Genomic DNA, 15,085 nt, shown 5'->3' with positions numbered 1-15,085 from the left:
ACATATGTACACCGCGAAGAAAATAAGTCTTTACTGCGATATGAAGAGTTGTTATCAGGACATCTTTCCCTTTTATGTGTTTAAAAATCTGCATAAAGTCTACAAGAGGAGAGAAAAGGAGAAAAAAAAAAAAAAAAAAACAGGGACCGAAGGCACTTTTTCTAACAAATGCAAATACTGAAGAAAAAAAAAAATCATCGTGTAGACTCGCAGGAAGCAGTGACCATTATTTTGAAAGGGTATTACAAGAACCTTTAAGCCTCAACACAAAATGGAAAAGATGTTTATGAATGTAAACAAACAAAAATTGTCATGCCAGGCGTCATACGGTCGGTTCTCCGCGCCAACTCGAATGCATATAAAACTTTTTTTTTTCTTTCTTTTTCTTAAAAATAAAAACAACATGATTTGAAGACAGTGTAGAAAAGGCCCCGCAGGTTGTTGTTGTTTGTTTTTTTTTTTTGGGGGGGGGGGGGGGCTAAGGCAGACAGGAACCGAATGCACCACGCAGTAGAAACGACGTTTAACAGCTGCCAGCCAATCACGTTCAGTTAAAATCTCGGAGGAACGGAAAAAAAAACAAAAAAAAAAACAACCCGAAGGTGAGTGTTAGTGTTCATGGAGCGAAACGGAAACAGTTCGTAAACAGAAAAATAAGAAAAATCTGAAAATTCCTCTCGACTTCAACGGTGCGACGATTGAACTGAAATCCAGAAGCGGTGAAGTTTCCGTGTCTTTTTGTTTTTGTTTGTTTTGTTTTTTTGTTTGTTTGTTTGTTTTGTTTTTTTGGTAAAACGAGCCTCGGCGCAGCAGACGAAGAAGTTAAATAAGTTGTGACGAACGAAAATACAAAAAAAAAAAAAAAAAAAAAAATTAAAGCATCTGTAATCTTCACTTTTGGTGCTTTTAAGAGACGTTGAAGACATCGCAGTTTGTTGTTGTTGTTGGTTTGTTTTTGTTGTTTTTTGGACTCCGAGGGGGGTTCCCTCCTTCTGCCGTGCGTTCAAACGTAATGGTCTTTAATGTCCTCGCCGAGCTTGGCGGCGTTCAGGTTTTTACACCGGTTGTCCTTGGGGCTGTACGGCGTCCGGTGCGGCGCCTTCACCGGACCGCTGCGCGCCGTGCAGACCACGCCGCCCTTGCCCATCGCCCCCCTGTCCTGCGCCGCCACCGCGGAGCACTTCTGAGGCGGGCACCTGTCCCCGGCGCCCGGCGCCCGCTCCTCGTCTTCCTCGCGCTCCCCCTCCGGCTCCCCTTCCTCCTCGCCCTCGGCCCCGTCGCACGTCCTGTCCGAGGGGCCCATCAGTTTCTTGCATTCGTACTGAATGTCCTTGTCGCGGTTGTCCTTGAGGGCGTTGCTCCGCAGCGGCTCCAGCTGGTTGTTGACCGTCGTCTCCTCGGACCGGGCCGCCCTCTCGCGCTCTTTCTTCCTCTTGCGCGTCCACCAAACGCAGACGATGATGCAGAAGATCCAGAGGACGCTGAACACGACGCACAGCACCGGGACCAGGTAACCTGCGGGGCGGGGGGCGGGGGGGAGGAGGAGGAGGAGGAGGAGGAGGAGGAGGAGAGGGAGCGTTTGAGGAGATGTTGGAAAAGTGACCTCAATAGTAAGAGTTTGTAAAATGCAAAACTACTCAGTTCTCTGGAGGATAAATGAACCGCGGAGGAGCAAGAAAAGTACATTTTCAGAAGACCAGATCTGCTCAATTTTCTTCGGAGCCTCCAGACCAGAAAGTTTATGCAACAAATTGAATTTAAAACCTTTTTAAATGAACACAAATGTGCTCATTTTCTGCCTCATTTCAGAGTTAAATTAAATTAATCTCTTTTTTTGTTGTTGTTGTTTGTTCGGTACACAAGGCTGGCGAGCAGCACTGCGCCGTTCATTAAAACCACATTCGGAAGTAATCCGGGTTTTGTTGAGGCTTAAAACTGTGAAAGCAGCAGCTTCACTTTGAACACAGGACCGTAGAGGAGCTGCGTGATGTCACTAAATCAAGCCACGGTTGCTTCCGTCAACACATAAATCCACGCCCAGTGCTAACCGGTGTTGACGTTGAGGGGCAACGCTAACAGTTCCCCCCGCTTCCAGTCTCCGTGCTAAGCTAAGCTAAACAAATCTGCGAATTTCTGTAAAATGTCAAAGGAATTGTGCCAACGCAAGCACAGGAACGCGAGGCTCGCGCGTCCGTAAGAGCCGTTTCGCAAACGTGCGACTCACCGACGGGGGGACACTCCACCAGCATCTCCACCTTGACCTCCACCACAGCCAGGATGACGGTGCTGTTGTGGCGTTTGGAGAGCGCGCTGGTGACGGCGCTGGCCGCCTTCTGGATCTGTCCGCAGTCACCGTCCTTCGAGCGGCCGTCCTGCTCAAAAGACTGCGGAGACGGAGGACGGGAATACAATTTATTTATTTATTTATTTTTTTCCCCCCTGATTTATTTATGAATAAAAACAGCTCGTTTTTATAGGAGAGACTCAAATATGTTGCAGCTCGTTCAGAGCTGTAATGCACAACCTCCCAGGAAGGAGATCTTCCCATTAACGGGCTCCTTAACGGTCCGAACTGATCTTCTGCATTTAGCAGAGAAGATTTAAACGTAAAAGTAAATCAATTCATGAAAAAAATAAATAAAAGGCAATGAAAGCTGCTGCCATCAAATAAAAAAAAAAAAAAAAAGAGGATATATTTTACATAAAACAATAGAAATTTCTTTCAATTTTCTTTCGTTTCAACACTTGATATGTTGTCTTTGGTCTGTTTGCAATTAGATCGCTCAGAGACCTGTTTTTTTTTATGTTGTTGTTGTTTTTTTTAATTCTCCTTTATGTTTAAAGAAGTTTATCATCTGATATCGAAGGTTTGGTTGTCAAAAAGTCCGATTTTCACAAACCAAAACCAGATAATAAACAAAAAAAAACACAAATTTTCTTGCATCAAAGATCAAATCCATTGTCCGTGGAGAAACTAAAAGGAAACACAAAAGCTTCCTAAAACCCACCAGATTAGTGAAGAAACAGGACAACACGGACGCACTCAGTACAGTAGAGAAAGAAAATAAGTCCCGTTCGCGGCAAACGGTCACAGAGTTGTTTGAGGCGAAGAGAAGAGAAGATAAAAAACCACATTCATGTGTCAGAATAAAAGAGATTCTCATCGTAACATCTGGCAGGCTGTGGAGCCCCCCCCCACCCCTCCCCCTCCTCCCCTCCCCTCCCCTCCCGCTGAGACCACAGAGGGTGGAGTTAATTGCCTAATAAGGTGCTGAGGGTGAGAGCAGGGAGGTGATAGGGGGAGGCGGAGGGGAGGGGTGGGGGGGATTAGCTGTATGCTGTGTAGTTCAATTAGGACAAAACAATAGAGAAGAGGCCAGCTGTGCTCCCCGCTCGCCCCGGGGAGGGTGGGGGGGGGGGACAAACACTCCTTCTTTTTTTTTTTTATTCTCCAGAGGAAATCAGCAGCTCATTCATTCATGCACATACCTCTAAGCCCCGCCCCCCTCCAAGACTGACCGACTGGACCGACTAGAGCTCATGAAATTAAGAGGTGAGCTGCTTAAAGGCGGCTCGTACAGAAAAATCTCAGCGCTTTGTCGTTTTTAAATATTATTTCAACGAGAGGAAAGGGAGCATTTTTTTTTTTTTTTTTAGGGACTATTTTCAGCAGAGGTTTAACACACATTTGGTGCCTTAATGATTATTTCTGGCAGGAATTCGCGATTTATACACACACACACACACACACATACTTGTTCCGTAGGATTGAGTTCATTGTTGTTTTTTGTGTGTTTCCACGGGTGTCGTCAACCATAAGAAAACTACAGAATATTTACACACTGATCCTTTACGTGTCTCCAATTGCATTTGATATTTATAGTCGCGTAAGCTTTCCCTTTAAGTACATCTGTCCCCTTCAAATGAGTTTGTCACCCACCTGCCCGACGTAAAAACGTCTACCTTCACAAACAGCCGAATATTTGTTCTGCTCAGGTTGAAGATCACGAATCCACAGCGAGTGGGAGTGAGTTTTTTTTTTTCTTCCTACTATTATTATTATTATTATTATGAAAGCCTTGTTGTGGGGTTTGGGTGGATGTCAGGCCTCGCCACTCCTTTTCCTGTATACGTCGCTCAAAAGAAGGCCTGCAAACATCAGAGGAGCGAGAGCTAATCCCCCTCCATTAAGAGCTTAGAGCCCCCGAAGTGACTGATTCACCCCACGACTGGGTGGCCGAGAGAGAGAAGGAGAAGAAGAGAGAGAGGGGAGGGAGAGAGGGAGCGGGGGGGGGAAGAAAGAAGAGGAGGCGAGTAAAAGCAGGAAAAGAGAAAGAGATGAGAGAAGACGGAGAAGAATTAAAGGAAGAAGAAGAAGAAGACCGACAAGGTGTTCCAGAGGAAAAACTAAATCTCATCCAGATGTTGTTAAAAGCTTCAAAAGCCTCTCCCTGTTCGGTCTTTCCCTTTTCTCTTTATTTTGAAACAAAGAGGAAAGAATGGAGAAGAAAAAAAAAATAGAAAAAGGTTCATATTTTATTGGACTTCTCCGGAGAGGTGATGGATTAAATTTGATTTAACAAAACGGAGGAGAAAGAAAGTAAAAGTGACGTGGAGACGAGGAGAGTTTGTAACCGTGAAGGGAGAGAAGAGCAGAAAAGTGTTCAGACATCCAGTCAGCACTGACACGCTGGTTAGGACGTAAGGACGTAGGTTGTCTCCGGCAGCCTTGTGCAAAAACATGTCCATATAGGACAGATGGAGAAAAAAAACAACAACAAACAAACAGATTGGGACGGATGAAAACATCAAATAATGTGAAATTGTAAATTCGGTGATTATTTGAAGCCAGATGTGTGTTTGTGTCTTTAAGAGTCTGTCTGCCACCATGTTTTTAGATAATTCCCCCAAACGTTAAATCACCCAAAAGACTCGACCGTATATTTGTGTGCTGGCGAGTGTGTGTGTGTGTGTGTGTGTGTGTGTGTGTGTGTGTGTGTGTGTGTGTGTGTGTGTGTGTGTGTGTGTGTGTGTGTGTGTGTGTGTGTGTGTGTGCCATAATCACCATGGCAACCTCCACAGCGTCGCTGGTGGTGTAGGACAGGTCGCAGAGGATGAGCAGCGCTCGCTCCTCGGCCAGCGTCCGAGTCACGGGGAGGTACCTGAGCTCCGAGCAGATGTTCTCTACAGTGGTGCCCTGTGAGAGAGAGAGACACACACACACACACACACACACACACACACACACACACACACACACACACACACACACACACACACACACAGAGAGAGAGAGAAGACAGATTAGTACCTGCAATGCTGGCAAGGAACAATCACATCATCTAATTCCTACTAAGTCCGTTTCGGGTGCAGCCAATCAGAACGCGTCGTCCAGTCGGGGGAAGACGGCGCCTCAGATCTCAGATCAGCACTTTGTTTCTTCTTCAAAGATTAGTTTCCTTTCACTACATTTTATGAAGACACGCTCCGTGGGGTCAGTTAAGGTTTGATGGTACAGTAGTAAACAGCAAATACAAATCTGGACTCGGCATGAGTGAAGATTCAGATTTGTTCTTACTGGTGTTTAAGGACACGTTTGGTTTGTAAAGTCTTCGGAAAACGACCGGAAGAAGCAGCTTTAGATAGAAATAGTATTTTTTTTTTAAGCACTTTTCAGCAGTTTGAAGTCCAGATCTCATAAAACCTACAACTTAACTACGTTCTTTTTCCTCCGAGTGTTTCGGTCTTCATAAAGAAGTTACAGGACAGAGCCGGGAGATATATTCATTTGACTGTTTTTCCTCTTCTTACAAAAATACTGTTAATTACTCTGACCGTGGAGGGAAACCACAGATTTCCACTCGGGGCCACAGAAACGTTAAAACTGAACTTTTCAGGACAAATGTTCTGGCAGTGGAACCGATCTTGTTTTTGATGGTTGAACCCAATTTTTTTTTTTTTTTTTTTTGGTGCACATATTAGTCAAATAGCAGCGAAAGCATGTCACTAAACATCGTCAGCTTACAAACCATACAAAGATTAAAACCAGAACACGCACGGGGAGTGTCGCGTATGATCCATCTACCTGTGGCACTTTGTCCTTCTTGAAGATGAGCGTGATGTGAGCGCAGCTGTTGTCCAGGTAACCGCTGTTGGGCTCACACTGGGTGTGCACGGGCGTGGGCGGGTCCGGCGTCGAACACACGCCCCACTGGTGGCACGGCGGCGAGAAGCAGGTGAGGAACTGATGCTCCACGCACTCGTGACCTCCGGGGCAGGACGGGGGGGGGTTGGAGTCCGCGGCCGGGAGAGCCTTCGGGAGGATGCAGGGCCGACGGCCGCACCTCACCTGCAGGAGCACGGAGAGTCGGGGATTTAGCGCAGGATTCAGGTAAGGACTTCAGTTTATCTATAAAGGCGTCGACGTCCTCGGGTTATCGTCGGGACTTTTTGGAGAAACGAGTGCCACGAAGCGAGGCGGACCTTCGAACAGCGAACATTTCCGTTGACACACTGGCAGGCGTTGCACTCCTCCTCCCAGCGGCTGCCGTGAGGAAACTGAAGGCCGGCGTGACGACACGACTTCCCGAGTCCGATGACTGCAGAGGAGACAGAAAAATAAGCTGTGAGTTGCTCCTGGAGGTGTTTATCTAGTCCGCACTGTTTAAAAGTCGTCAATTTGAGTTTGAATATCAGTTTCCTTGAAAAGGATTGATTTCTTTTTTTTTTTTTGCAGGAGAACTTTATTTTAACTGATGCAGTTATTTAAAACATCTGAAAACGAATTTTAAAAACATGATGCCAGTCCTAAAACTGAGGTTTAACCAAAAAAAGAAATATGCCATTCAAAATGTTTAAGAGGAAACCATCTAGCTCGGATCGGTGTTCTCTTAAATTCAAAGCACGGACGTCAAGACCTCCGGTGTTCAAAATACAATCCAACGAGGGATTCGAATACAATCGTTGACCATTTGAAGTAATGAAACTCCTGATTTGCATGAACACCGCATGAGAATCTATGAACGCCACTTACACTCCTGGCAGCGAGGCCCGGCGTGTCCCGGAGGACAGACGCAGCGGTAGCCGTTGATCTCGTCCACGCAGGTCGAGCCTTCGGCACAAGGAGACGACTGACACTCGTCGATGTCTGATGAAGGAAAAAAAAACACACACACACACACACACACACACACACACACACACACACACACACACACACACACACACACACACAGTATGAACAATCATTTAACTGGTGGAACATCCATTTATTCAACCTTTATTTATACTGGAGAAACCGTTGAGGGTGATTTGCAACGACATCGAGTCAAAAGTTAAAAAAAAAAAAAGCAAAGACAAATCCGCAGCGACGGCAGTAATCACAGCAATGAGACGGACTGTGATTGGATTGTTTAGATTATTAAGAAACCATTTCACTGTCAGATTAGGGACGATAACCTGAGAAATATAAAGCGAGAAAGTTAAATAAGGACACGCGAGGCCCACTTTGGAGCAGTTTATGCAAATCCAGGTCATTCAGACGAACAACGATGACTTCTTCTTGATTCTGGTTCAGATAGATTGATCAGAGGGGAGCTTCTTGTGCATCGGATCTAAAGATCAGAATCTGTTTGTTTGTTTGTTTGTTTGTTTTAACTTGTTGATTTCAGCTACGGGTGAGAATAAAAAGGGGCTCTGATTGTGCGGCTTTCTGCACAAAGGGTTAATACCAGTTTGGGTTAAAACGTCTTCGAATGGACACCAGTCTGGTCCTGAAAAGGCCTTTCTGAACGGCTTTCTCCCAGAAGGCCGCGGGAGAGCGCACCGATCCGTCTGACGAGCCTCGGCTCAGCTCACACGGGAAAAGTTGGATGTGTGTGTGTGTGTGTGGGGGGGGGGGAGGGGGGGTTAAGACCGTCTTCCTAAAGGGCTTCCTAATCTGCCGCCCCCGAAACAATCGGCTCACGCTCCCCCTGCCGCGACCTCTCACCTCTGACCCCCGCCGCCCACCTGACCCCCCTCCCACCACCACCACCACCACCACCCAACTCCGTGGTTTCCCATGGAACTCACTGATGCGGCAGTCCGGCCCGGCGAATCCCGGGGCGCATTCACAGCGGAACCAGTTGACGCCGTCGACGCAGAGGCCGCCGTTGTAGCTGCGGAGGGGACGGAGAGAGAAACACCGGGTTTAAAAATAAAGAACTACTTCCTGTTTCTATGAAGGTGTTAAAAAAAAAACACACACAAAAAAAAACGTTTCAGCACGGGAGAAAAATGACTTCTGTTATACGTTCATGTCACTAAACACACACACGACTCTCTCTTGGTGTGTTTGTTTGTTGTTTCACGTTTGGATTCTTTGGATCCTAAATTGATCAATTGTATCTTTGTTCTATTCCAAGTACCAAAATTTAAGCTGGAGAGAAATTTTGTGCTGTTTTCTTTAACTTTATTTCATCGAGTATAACATATTTATATACGCGGTTGTAAAAATAGAAAAACAGTTGGAAAAAAATGTGAATTTGAATGAAACTGAAATAAAGTTTAAAGTTAAAATATATTAAAAAAAAATAAACTTCTGTCGAAGGAAATGCTGTCTTTACTGAAATAATCTGATAATTAGATCAGGTTTTTTTTTTTTTTTTACCTCCAGAGAAGTTTCACAAAACCACTGTCCCAAATTCAGTGACATACCATTATATCATGTTTCTGTGTCACTATTTATCATTCATCCTCCTCCCACTAGAGTCACTAAACGTGATCGTGGTTTTACTCTCCTCTTAGGGAAACATCCGGTTAGATGATGAGGAAATGAAAAAAAAGAAAACGGGTTGCGTCTTGTCTCGTGTCCATGGAGAGCGGCTGTATATTTGTCCCACGCTCTGCTCTCAGTCTGTGAGCGGCAGCAGGCCGCGGCTCAAGCTGATCCCGGATCAATGTCCAGACTTCATATGTAAATCCGTGCAGACCACATACCGAGCACATCCCCCCCCCCCCACCCTTCAACACCTCCACTCCTCACGAGTAGCCCCCAGGTCGAGATGGGTGAATGGCGAGAGGGGGACGTCTCTTCACACTCTCCCTAACCCCCCCATGCCCCCCTCCCCACCGGTCTCCCCTCCACCTCCACCACCCTCTTCCCAAAAAATTAAAAAAAAAACACCGCTAATCCACCTGTCACTCATTGTAAAGGAGGGGGAAGAGGAGGAGGGTGTGTGTGTGTGTGTGGGGTTGGGGGGGGGGCGGGACGGGGCTTTTGTCCAGGGTGGTTCCTCTGATGTAAAGAAGCTGTTAGAAGACGGCTTTCTACTAATTTTGTCGATAAACTGGTAAAAAAAAAAAAAAAAAGATTAAAAAAACAACTTGTTTATGTCTTTTGATGTCAACTCAAAAGTGTTGAATTTTAAATGATATAAATCAGAGTAATAAACCATTCGTAGGTATACAAAAACACACATTTCCTGTACAAACATTTGCGCTGACACCGCCATGTGCCGCACTGTTTAAAGAGGGGGGGGGGGAATCTGATTTGAAGGATGAGCGCAAAGTACGAGAAGCCCTGCAGCTGTTCCAGCTCTTTCATATTTCCCTGAAGTTCAAACAATGCATCTCAGATTTATTGGAGTTTATCCAGAGTGACTCAGGAAAGATTGAAATGTAAACTGAGGTGATGTTTCTGTGATTAAAAACAGCAAGAATTTAGGTAAGACCACTTCACAAGATTGAGTTGAACTCAACAATAGCAGAATTGAAGTCATGTTGGAAACACAAAGTAAGTGACCACCTCAACAAGCAACTCATCAACAAAGAGACACCATATTCAAGTTTCCACAGACAGTGACGGATAAAGTCCTCATTTCCTCTGTTTGTAGCACCAGTTAGAAATCATCAGTTTTTCTAAATTTACAAAAAGTTAGGCTATTTTCAATGTGAAGAAAGTAAAGAAAAGTAGATATTAATGGCTGCTCTACGGCTTCTTAAAAAGATTTCTGAAAACCAAAAGGACATTTATTTTAGTATGATTGTAAATGATCTTACCAGGGATGTGGATTGCAGTCATCAACATCTGCAAGAGAGAGAGAGAGAGACAGAAAGAAGGAAGACAGAATGAAAATCGCTTTCAAATTCAATTTCCCACCATCACCCGAACCCTGATCATTTAAATTCACGAGTGAGAATGAATGCCTTTCAGTCAATTAGGGCATTATTTCTGCAAGATTTCAGTTCCGTAGAGGAAAAAAGAGCCTTTCACTTTACAACACACCATCTCGGGATATGTTTATACGTATCCAGGTATTTGCACTTATCGTGGTTAGAAAGGGCGGCATTCAATTAGAACTAAAAACAGTGACGTACTCTGTGCACAGGTGGGTCCCTCCCAGCCGTCCTTGCAGATGCAGGTGAACGGATCTCCTCCTCCGACACACGTCCCGCCGTTCTCACACGGACCCGAGTCACAAGTGCTGTTCTTTGCTATATAAAACAAAAACAAACAAAAAAACAAAGACTTCTGTTTATGAAAGTGTTTTATTCTGACGGGTCACAACAGCGTTAGATGTTTTTTTTTTTTTAACCACACGAGTACAGCCGGTGTGCGTCTGACCTGTGTTGCAGGTGCTGCCGCCCCAGCCGGAGGGGCAGCTGCACAGGAAGGAGTCCCCGTGGTCGTAGCACGTCCCTCCGTTGCTGCAGGTAGTGGGGTCGCACTGGCTCTCGCCTGGGCCGCGGCGGCGGGGGGGGGGGGGGGGGGAGAGAAGGATTTCAAACATTTGGACTTTGCGCCAGAAAATTGGAATAATCGACCGACGCCCTGAAAGCGTTGTCCGTTTCCTAGTTTGCGCGCTTTTTACCATTCACCCAGACATTCACAGACACATCGTGCATGTCTCTTCAATCGCGGACATAGATATTAACTCACGAGAGTGGCAGGTCTTCCCCTTCCAGTTGTCCACACAGTTGCAGTAGAAGTCGTTGAGCAGGTCGACACACTGGCCTCCGTTCTGACACGGGTTTCTGCTGCACTCATTCACATCTGGAACAAAGGCGGACAGCAGCTCGGTTAATCCAGTTATCGATTCCATATTTATTGTATTTTACCGCATGCTACGTAAGGTTTGGTTCAGTTTTAATAAACGTATCAAGTCTTGAATTTAGAGCTTCCTGCTATCACTTTAAAAAGCATTAGCTACGTTCAAATGTACTTCATAGTTCTCTTGTTCTGGAGTTCATGGTTATTTGGGGAAAAGAAAATGTTGGGAAAACCTGCTATAAAGTCTGCAATTAAAAATGTTGAAACCCTTGACTATTTATAAAAAAAAATGTGGCACAAAAGAATCCCGTTTCATAAGATTTCGAAACTTACATGAATGATATTCGCGGCCACAAAAACAAGTCTTGTAAATTAACAGAGTTCTTTAATATCTCTTTGGTACTTAAAAAAAAAAAAAAAAAAGTCAGATGTTTATGCAACCGGTTCGATTTTTTTTTTTTTTTTTTTTCTGCTTTTGTGCCAGTTCTCTTTCTACACATGAATATAAGTGACGGCGTCATCTGCAAATGTGCACCAGTTAAAAAAAAAAAAAAAAAAAGTGTTATATCAGTCGTCTGGTGAATTTGCCACATTTTCCACCTGCGTCTATCTCAAGAAATCCTCCCTCGTTTTGTCTCCTGAGGCCGCCGGTCATCCCTCTGCTGCTGCTGCTCTCGCACGATACGTGACTCACCGGCAGCATGACTAAGCAGGGCTCCTTCCTACAGCTTTTATACCTGTGCCGATACACCGACCCCGATAAAAATGCCGATTTTTTTTTGCTACACGCCCACACACGCACACTCACCGACATCACACAGGCTGCCCTCCCAGCCGTCTGGACAGAAACACTGGAACGAGTTGATCCCATCGATGCAAGTGCCTCCGTTTTTACAGGGCGATGACGCACAGTCGTTGATGTCTGCGGACAGAGAGAACAGAGACGTTTGCAAATGACGAGTGATTCATTTAATACTATGGACCTGCAGTTTTTGACATAAAATCCGAAGAACACATCGGTTTGGTAGCTAAAATGTGAATACGTCAAGCACCGTTTTTAGAGGTGAACACGTCAGCTTTTAGAGTCGGAAAAGTGATTTTGTTTTGAGTTGGAGAGCAAAAGATAAAAAATTTAAAAAGCATCCTGTGAAAGTACAAAACAAAAAACAGCCCAAGTTATGACTTGATTATTTGTCTTCTGCAGAGACAATAATCTGTCTGGCAGCGTTTCACTGCCCATGTTTTCCTCTGGATTTCCTCCTTGTGTTTGTTCATTTCTGCCGTAAACCGAACTAAGACAGCGATGATTAGTGAAACTGGAGTCTGGCTTACCGGAAGACTCGTGTGGTTCCCAGTGATGGAAACTGATGATAAACATAGCCTGTGTCTGTGTGTGTGTGTGTCTAATGATGACTCACTCTCGTGGCAGTAGGTGCCAGTGAATCCCGGTTCGCATGAGCAGCTGAAGTTCCCGGCGGGCAGGCTGATGCAGCGGCCGTGCGGTCCGCACACGTTGGACGAGATGTGCCAGACCCGCTTTTGGGTGTCGTTGGTTGCCACGGCGACGGTGCAACTGTCGATCACTTCGGTTGACAGAAGGCGAGACAAAAAGAAACGATCAGCAGGGCAGCGGGGACCCGGTTTCCCGTCTGCTGACTCCAGAAGAGGTCCGGCTGCTGTGTTACCTTGACAACGGTTGGTCTTGCAGTGGTCCTTCAGCTCGGAGCAGGTTTTGCCCTCGTAGTCGTCCGGGCAGCCGCAGTAGAAGTCGCCCTGCAGGCCGTGGCACTGGGCCTTGTTGTGGCACGGGTTTGGGCTACACGGGTCGTTCTGCACCTTTTAGAAAGGAAAATCAGACACGTTTTCGCCATCTGTCAAATAAAACTGCAGCAGAAGCATCGAACACGGTGTGTTTTAGAAGACGGAGACGGTCCTCACCTCGCACGTTGTACCGGCAAAGCCCTGCGGACATTCACACATGAACCTTTCCAGCAGGGCGTGGCAGCGGCCGCCGTTCTTACACGGACTGCTGGCGCAGCGGTTCCTCTGAACCTCACAGTGCCGACCCACAAAACCCAGCTGGCAAACACACTGGTAGCCTCTGGTCAGTTCCTGGTACGAAGACGAGGAAGTGTCATATTTTACTTGAGCGTTTCAGTTTTCCGTTTATGTTCGAGTAGCAAACAGAAAAACGTCAATCCTGATCACTGCGATGTTTCGAAAGGCTTTTGGCTTGAAAGGCAATTTGATGATCAACGTTGATCCCGTTCCAACCCCATCGCCGAGTCATCCCACATCAGAAATATACATACATTCATCGAAGTGCATTTGAAAGCAATACAAACATTTGTATTAAACGTCTCACCTTGCAGGTGCCTCCGTTCTGACACTGTCCATGGCAGCTGTTCATATCTGTGCAAATCAATCACACGGAGGAAAACAAATGTCAGGCTTTAAATTGAGTTGGATTGGGTTGGAAGGGAAATGTGCATTAGGTGCCCTAACATGCAGGTCGCTACGGGGAAAAGGTCGGTAGGGCCGAAGCAGAGTGATCCATGCCTGGAGGTGCAGACGAGCTGTGAGGACGTGCAATTAAACTAAACTGCAGAGAGAAGAAGAAGGAAAAAAAAAAAACTACCATGAAAGAATTTAAGTTTACCAGTTTGGGGGGGGAAAAAAGTTTTAGTTGTAGTCTTAGAGTCTAGGAGATAAACAGCCGACAGAGAGGTATGAAAGAGACTGAACAGAGAGCTGAAGAACAGCACCCGCGACCGACAAGCTTCTCTTCCACTGGCATCAATAACTCAATGGATTTCCTGGCAGATGGTTCTCTCTTTGCTTGTACAGTTTTCTCGTGTTTTAGGTCTCTGTTGTAGAATAAATTCAAGTACTGCGCTGGACAGGAAAAGAAAAACACGTGCTTTTCCGTCCTTATCGCAAAATTGAGTACTTCAAACTGTCGGGAAAAAAAAAAGTAATATTTGACCAAGAAGACAGATCCAATGGACTTTTAGCAATTAGCACGCCATCAAAGTCAGGAAGAAACGATAATGTAATGTTTTGGCTATTTCTAATCATATAACAATCACTTCCTAAAATACAATATGAGAAAAATGTAACAGCTTGCCATTTTGAACAAGAAATTACAAAGATGAATTTGCTAGAATTCATCATGACACTATCAAAGACCCATGGGACTGTTGGAACATGTCTCTTGGGATATCTGTTCATATTATAGGATAAATTAGTCCTGGATGGTATGTTAAAGCATGATCAAATTTTTGCGTTGGTCCAATGCAGCATTCATTTAGCCTAAAATACAGTCAGGAAAACCCACAATGTTGTAGATTTCCTTTATAAGAATAAAAGCCATCCGTGGTGTTGGAACCGAGGCTTGCTAGTCGAGGAGGGAGAGGTTTCAGCTCTGCAGGTGGGAGGAAAAAGAGGCTGGAGACCGGTGATTTATTTCTGAATTTGATACTAACTGATGTCACAGTTCTGGCCCACCCATCCACGAAAGCAGGCACAGTGATATCCACCAATCAAGTTTTTGCAAGAGTAAGCATTGAGGCAAGGCTTCCCCGCACACTCATTAACGTCTGCAAAAATGGAGACGAGAGAGAGAGAGAGAGAGAGACACACACACACACACACACACACACACACACACACACACACACACACACACACACACACGCGCACACAAAAGAGAGAGAGAGAACGAGTGAATGAGAGCCGAAGGGAGCGGATCAGAAGCCCCGTCACCAAGAGCAGCTTCCATGTCGCAAGACACCTCGCAGAAATCGGGACTCCGTTCCAGAATGTGCTGAAATATTTGACTTTTTGTACGACTTATTTCGCCGCTCGGTAACCGTTTTCGCTCGTGTTGATCTCACGCTGGTCTCTCACTATTTGCAGGAGCCCCGACAACAATCTGAGAAGTAAGCCGTTTATTTGACCGGCGCTCAAACACGGTTAAAAGTTCATTTAGGACTGATGGGTGCTCCCATTTTTTTTCTTCCTTTCTTTTCTTTTGCTAGATGTGGAAAAACA

General features: G+C 45.5%; 1 protein-coding gene across 2 annotated transcripts in view; it reads right to left on the bottom strand.

Moving 5' to 3' along the window:
• Positions 1-467: 467 nt before the first annotated feature.
• The window catches only part of LOC138636386 (protein jagged-2-like), a 49,037-nt gene continuing 34,419 nt past the window's right edge, over positions 468-15,085 (bottom strand). Inside the window, exons 10-26 of one of the 2 annotated variants that reach the window (XM_069724379.1) lie at positions 14,518-14,631; positions 13,398-13,444; positions 12,971-13,144; positions 12,718-12,868; positions 12,451-12,615; positions 11,841-11,954; positions 10,922-11,035; positions 10,607-10,720; positions 10,360-10,476; positions 10,042-10,069; positions 8,074-8,159; positions 7,034-7,147; positions 6,484-6,599; positions 6,086-6,349; positions 5,066-5,197; positions 2,225-2,384; positions 468-1,515 (exon numbers count right to left, since the gene is read on the bottom strand). In XM_069724379.1, coding sequence (XP_069580480.1) covers positions 1,004-1,515; positions 2,225-2,384; positions 5,066-5,197; positions 6,086-6,349; positions 6,484-6,599; positions 7,034-7,147; positions 8,074-8,159; positions 10,042-10,069; positions 10,360-10,476; positions 10,607-10,720; positions 10,922-11,035; positions 11,841-11,954; positions 12,451-12,615; positions 12,718-12,868; positions 12,971-13,144; positions 13,398-13,444; positions 14,518-14,631 — 2,522 coding nt within the window. In that variant the 3' untranslated portion in view covers positions 468-1,003. The remainder of the gene's footprint in view (positions 1,516-2,224; positions 2,385-5,065; positions 5,198-6,085; positions 6,350-6,483; positions 6,600-7,033; positions 7,148-8,073; positions 8,160-10,041; positions 10,070-10,359; positions 10,477-10,606; positions 10,721-10,921; positions 11,036-11,840; positions 11,955-12,450; positions 12,616-12,717; positions 12,869-12,970; positions 13,145-13,397; positions 13,445-14,517; positions 14,632-15,085) is intronic. The other variant, XM_069724380.1, reaches the window with a different exon arrangement.

The sequence above is a fragment of the Brachyistius frenatus genome, unplaced genomic scaffold (assembly GCF_029030835.1).
Source record: "Brachyistius frenatus isolate BFR_SWC_R1_liver_20210118 unplaced genomic scaffold, ASM2903083v1 Contig_374, whole genome shotgun sequence".
NCBI classification, from domain to species: domain Eukaryota; kingdom Metazoa; phylum Chordata; class Actinopteri; family Embiotocidae; genus Brachyistius; species Brachyistius frenatus.
The sequence above is the reverse complement of the archived record's forward strand: the minus strand, read 5'-3'. Positions and strand labels throughout refer to the sequence as shown.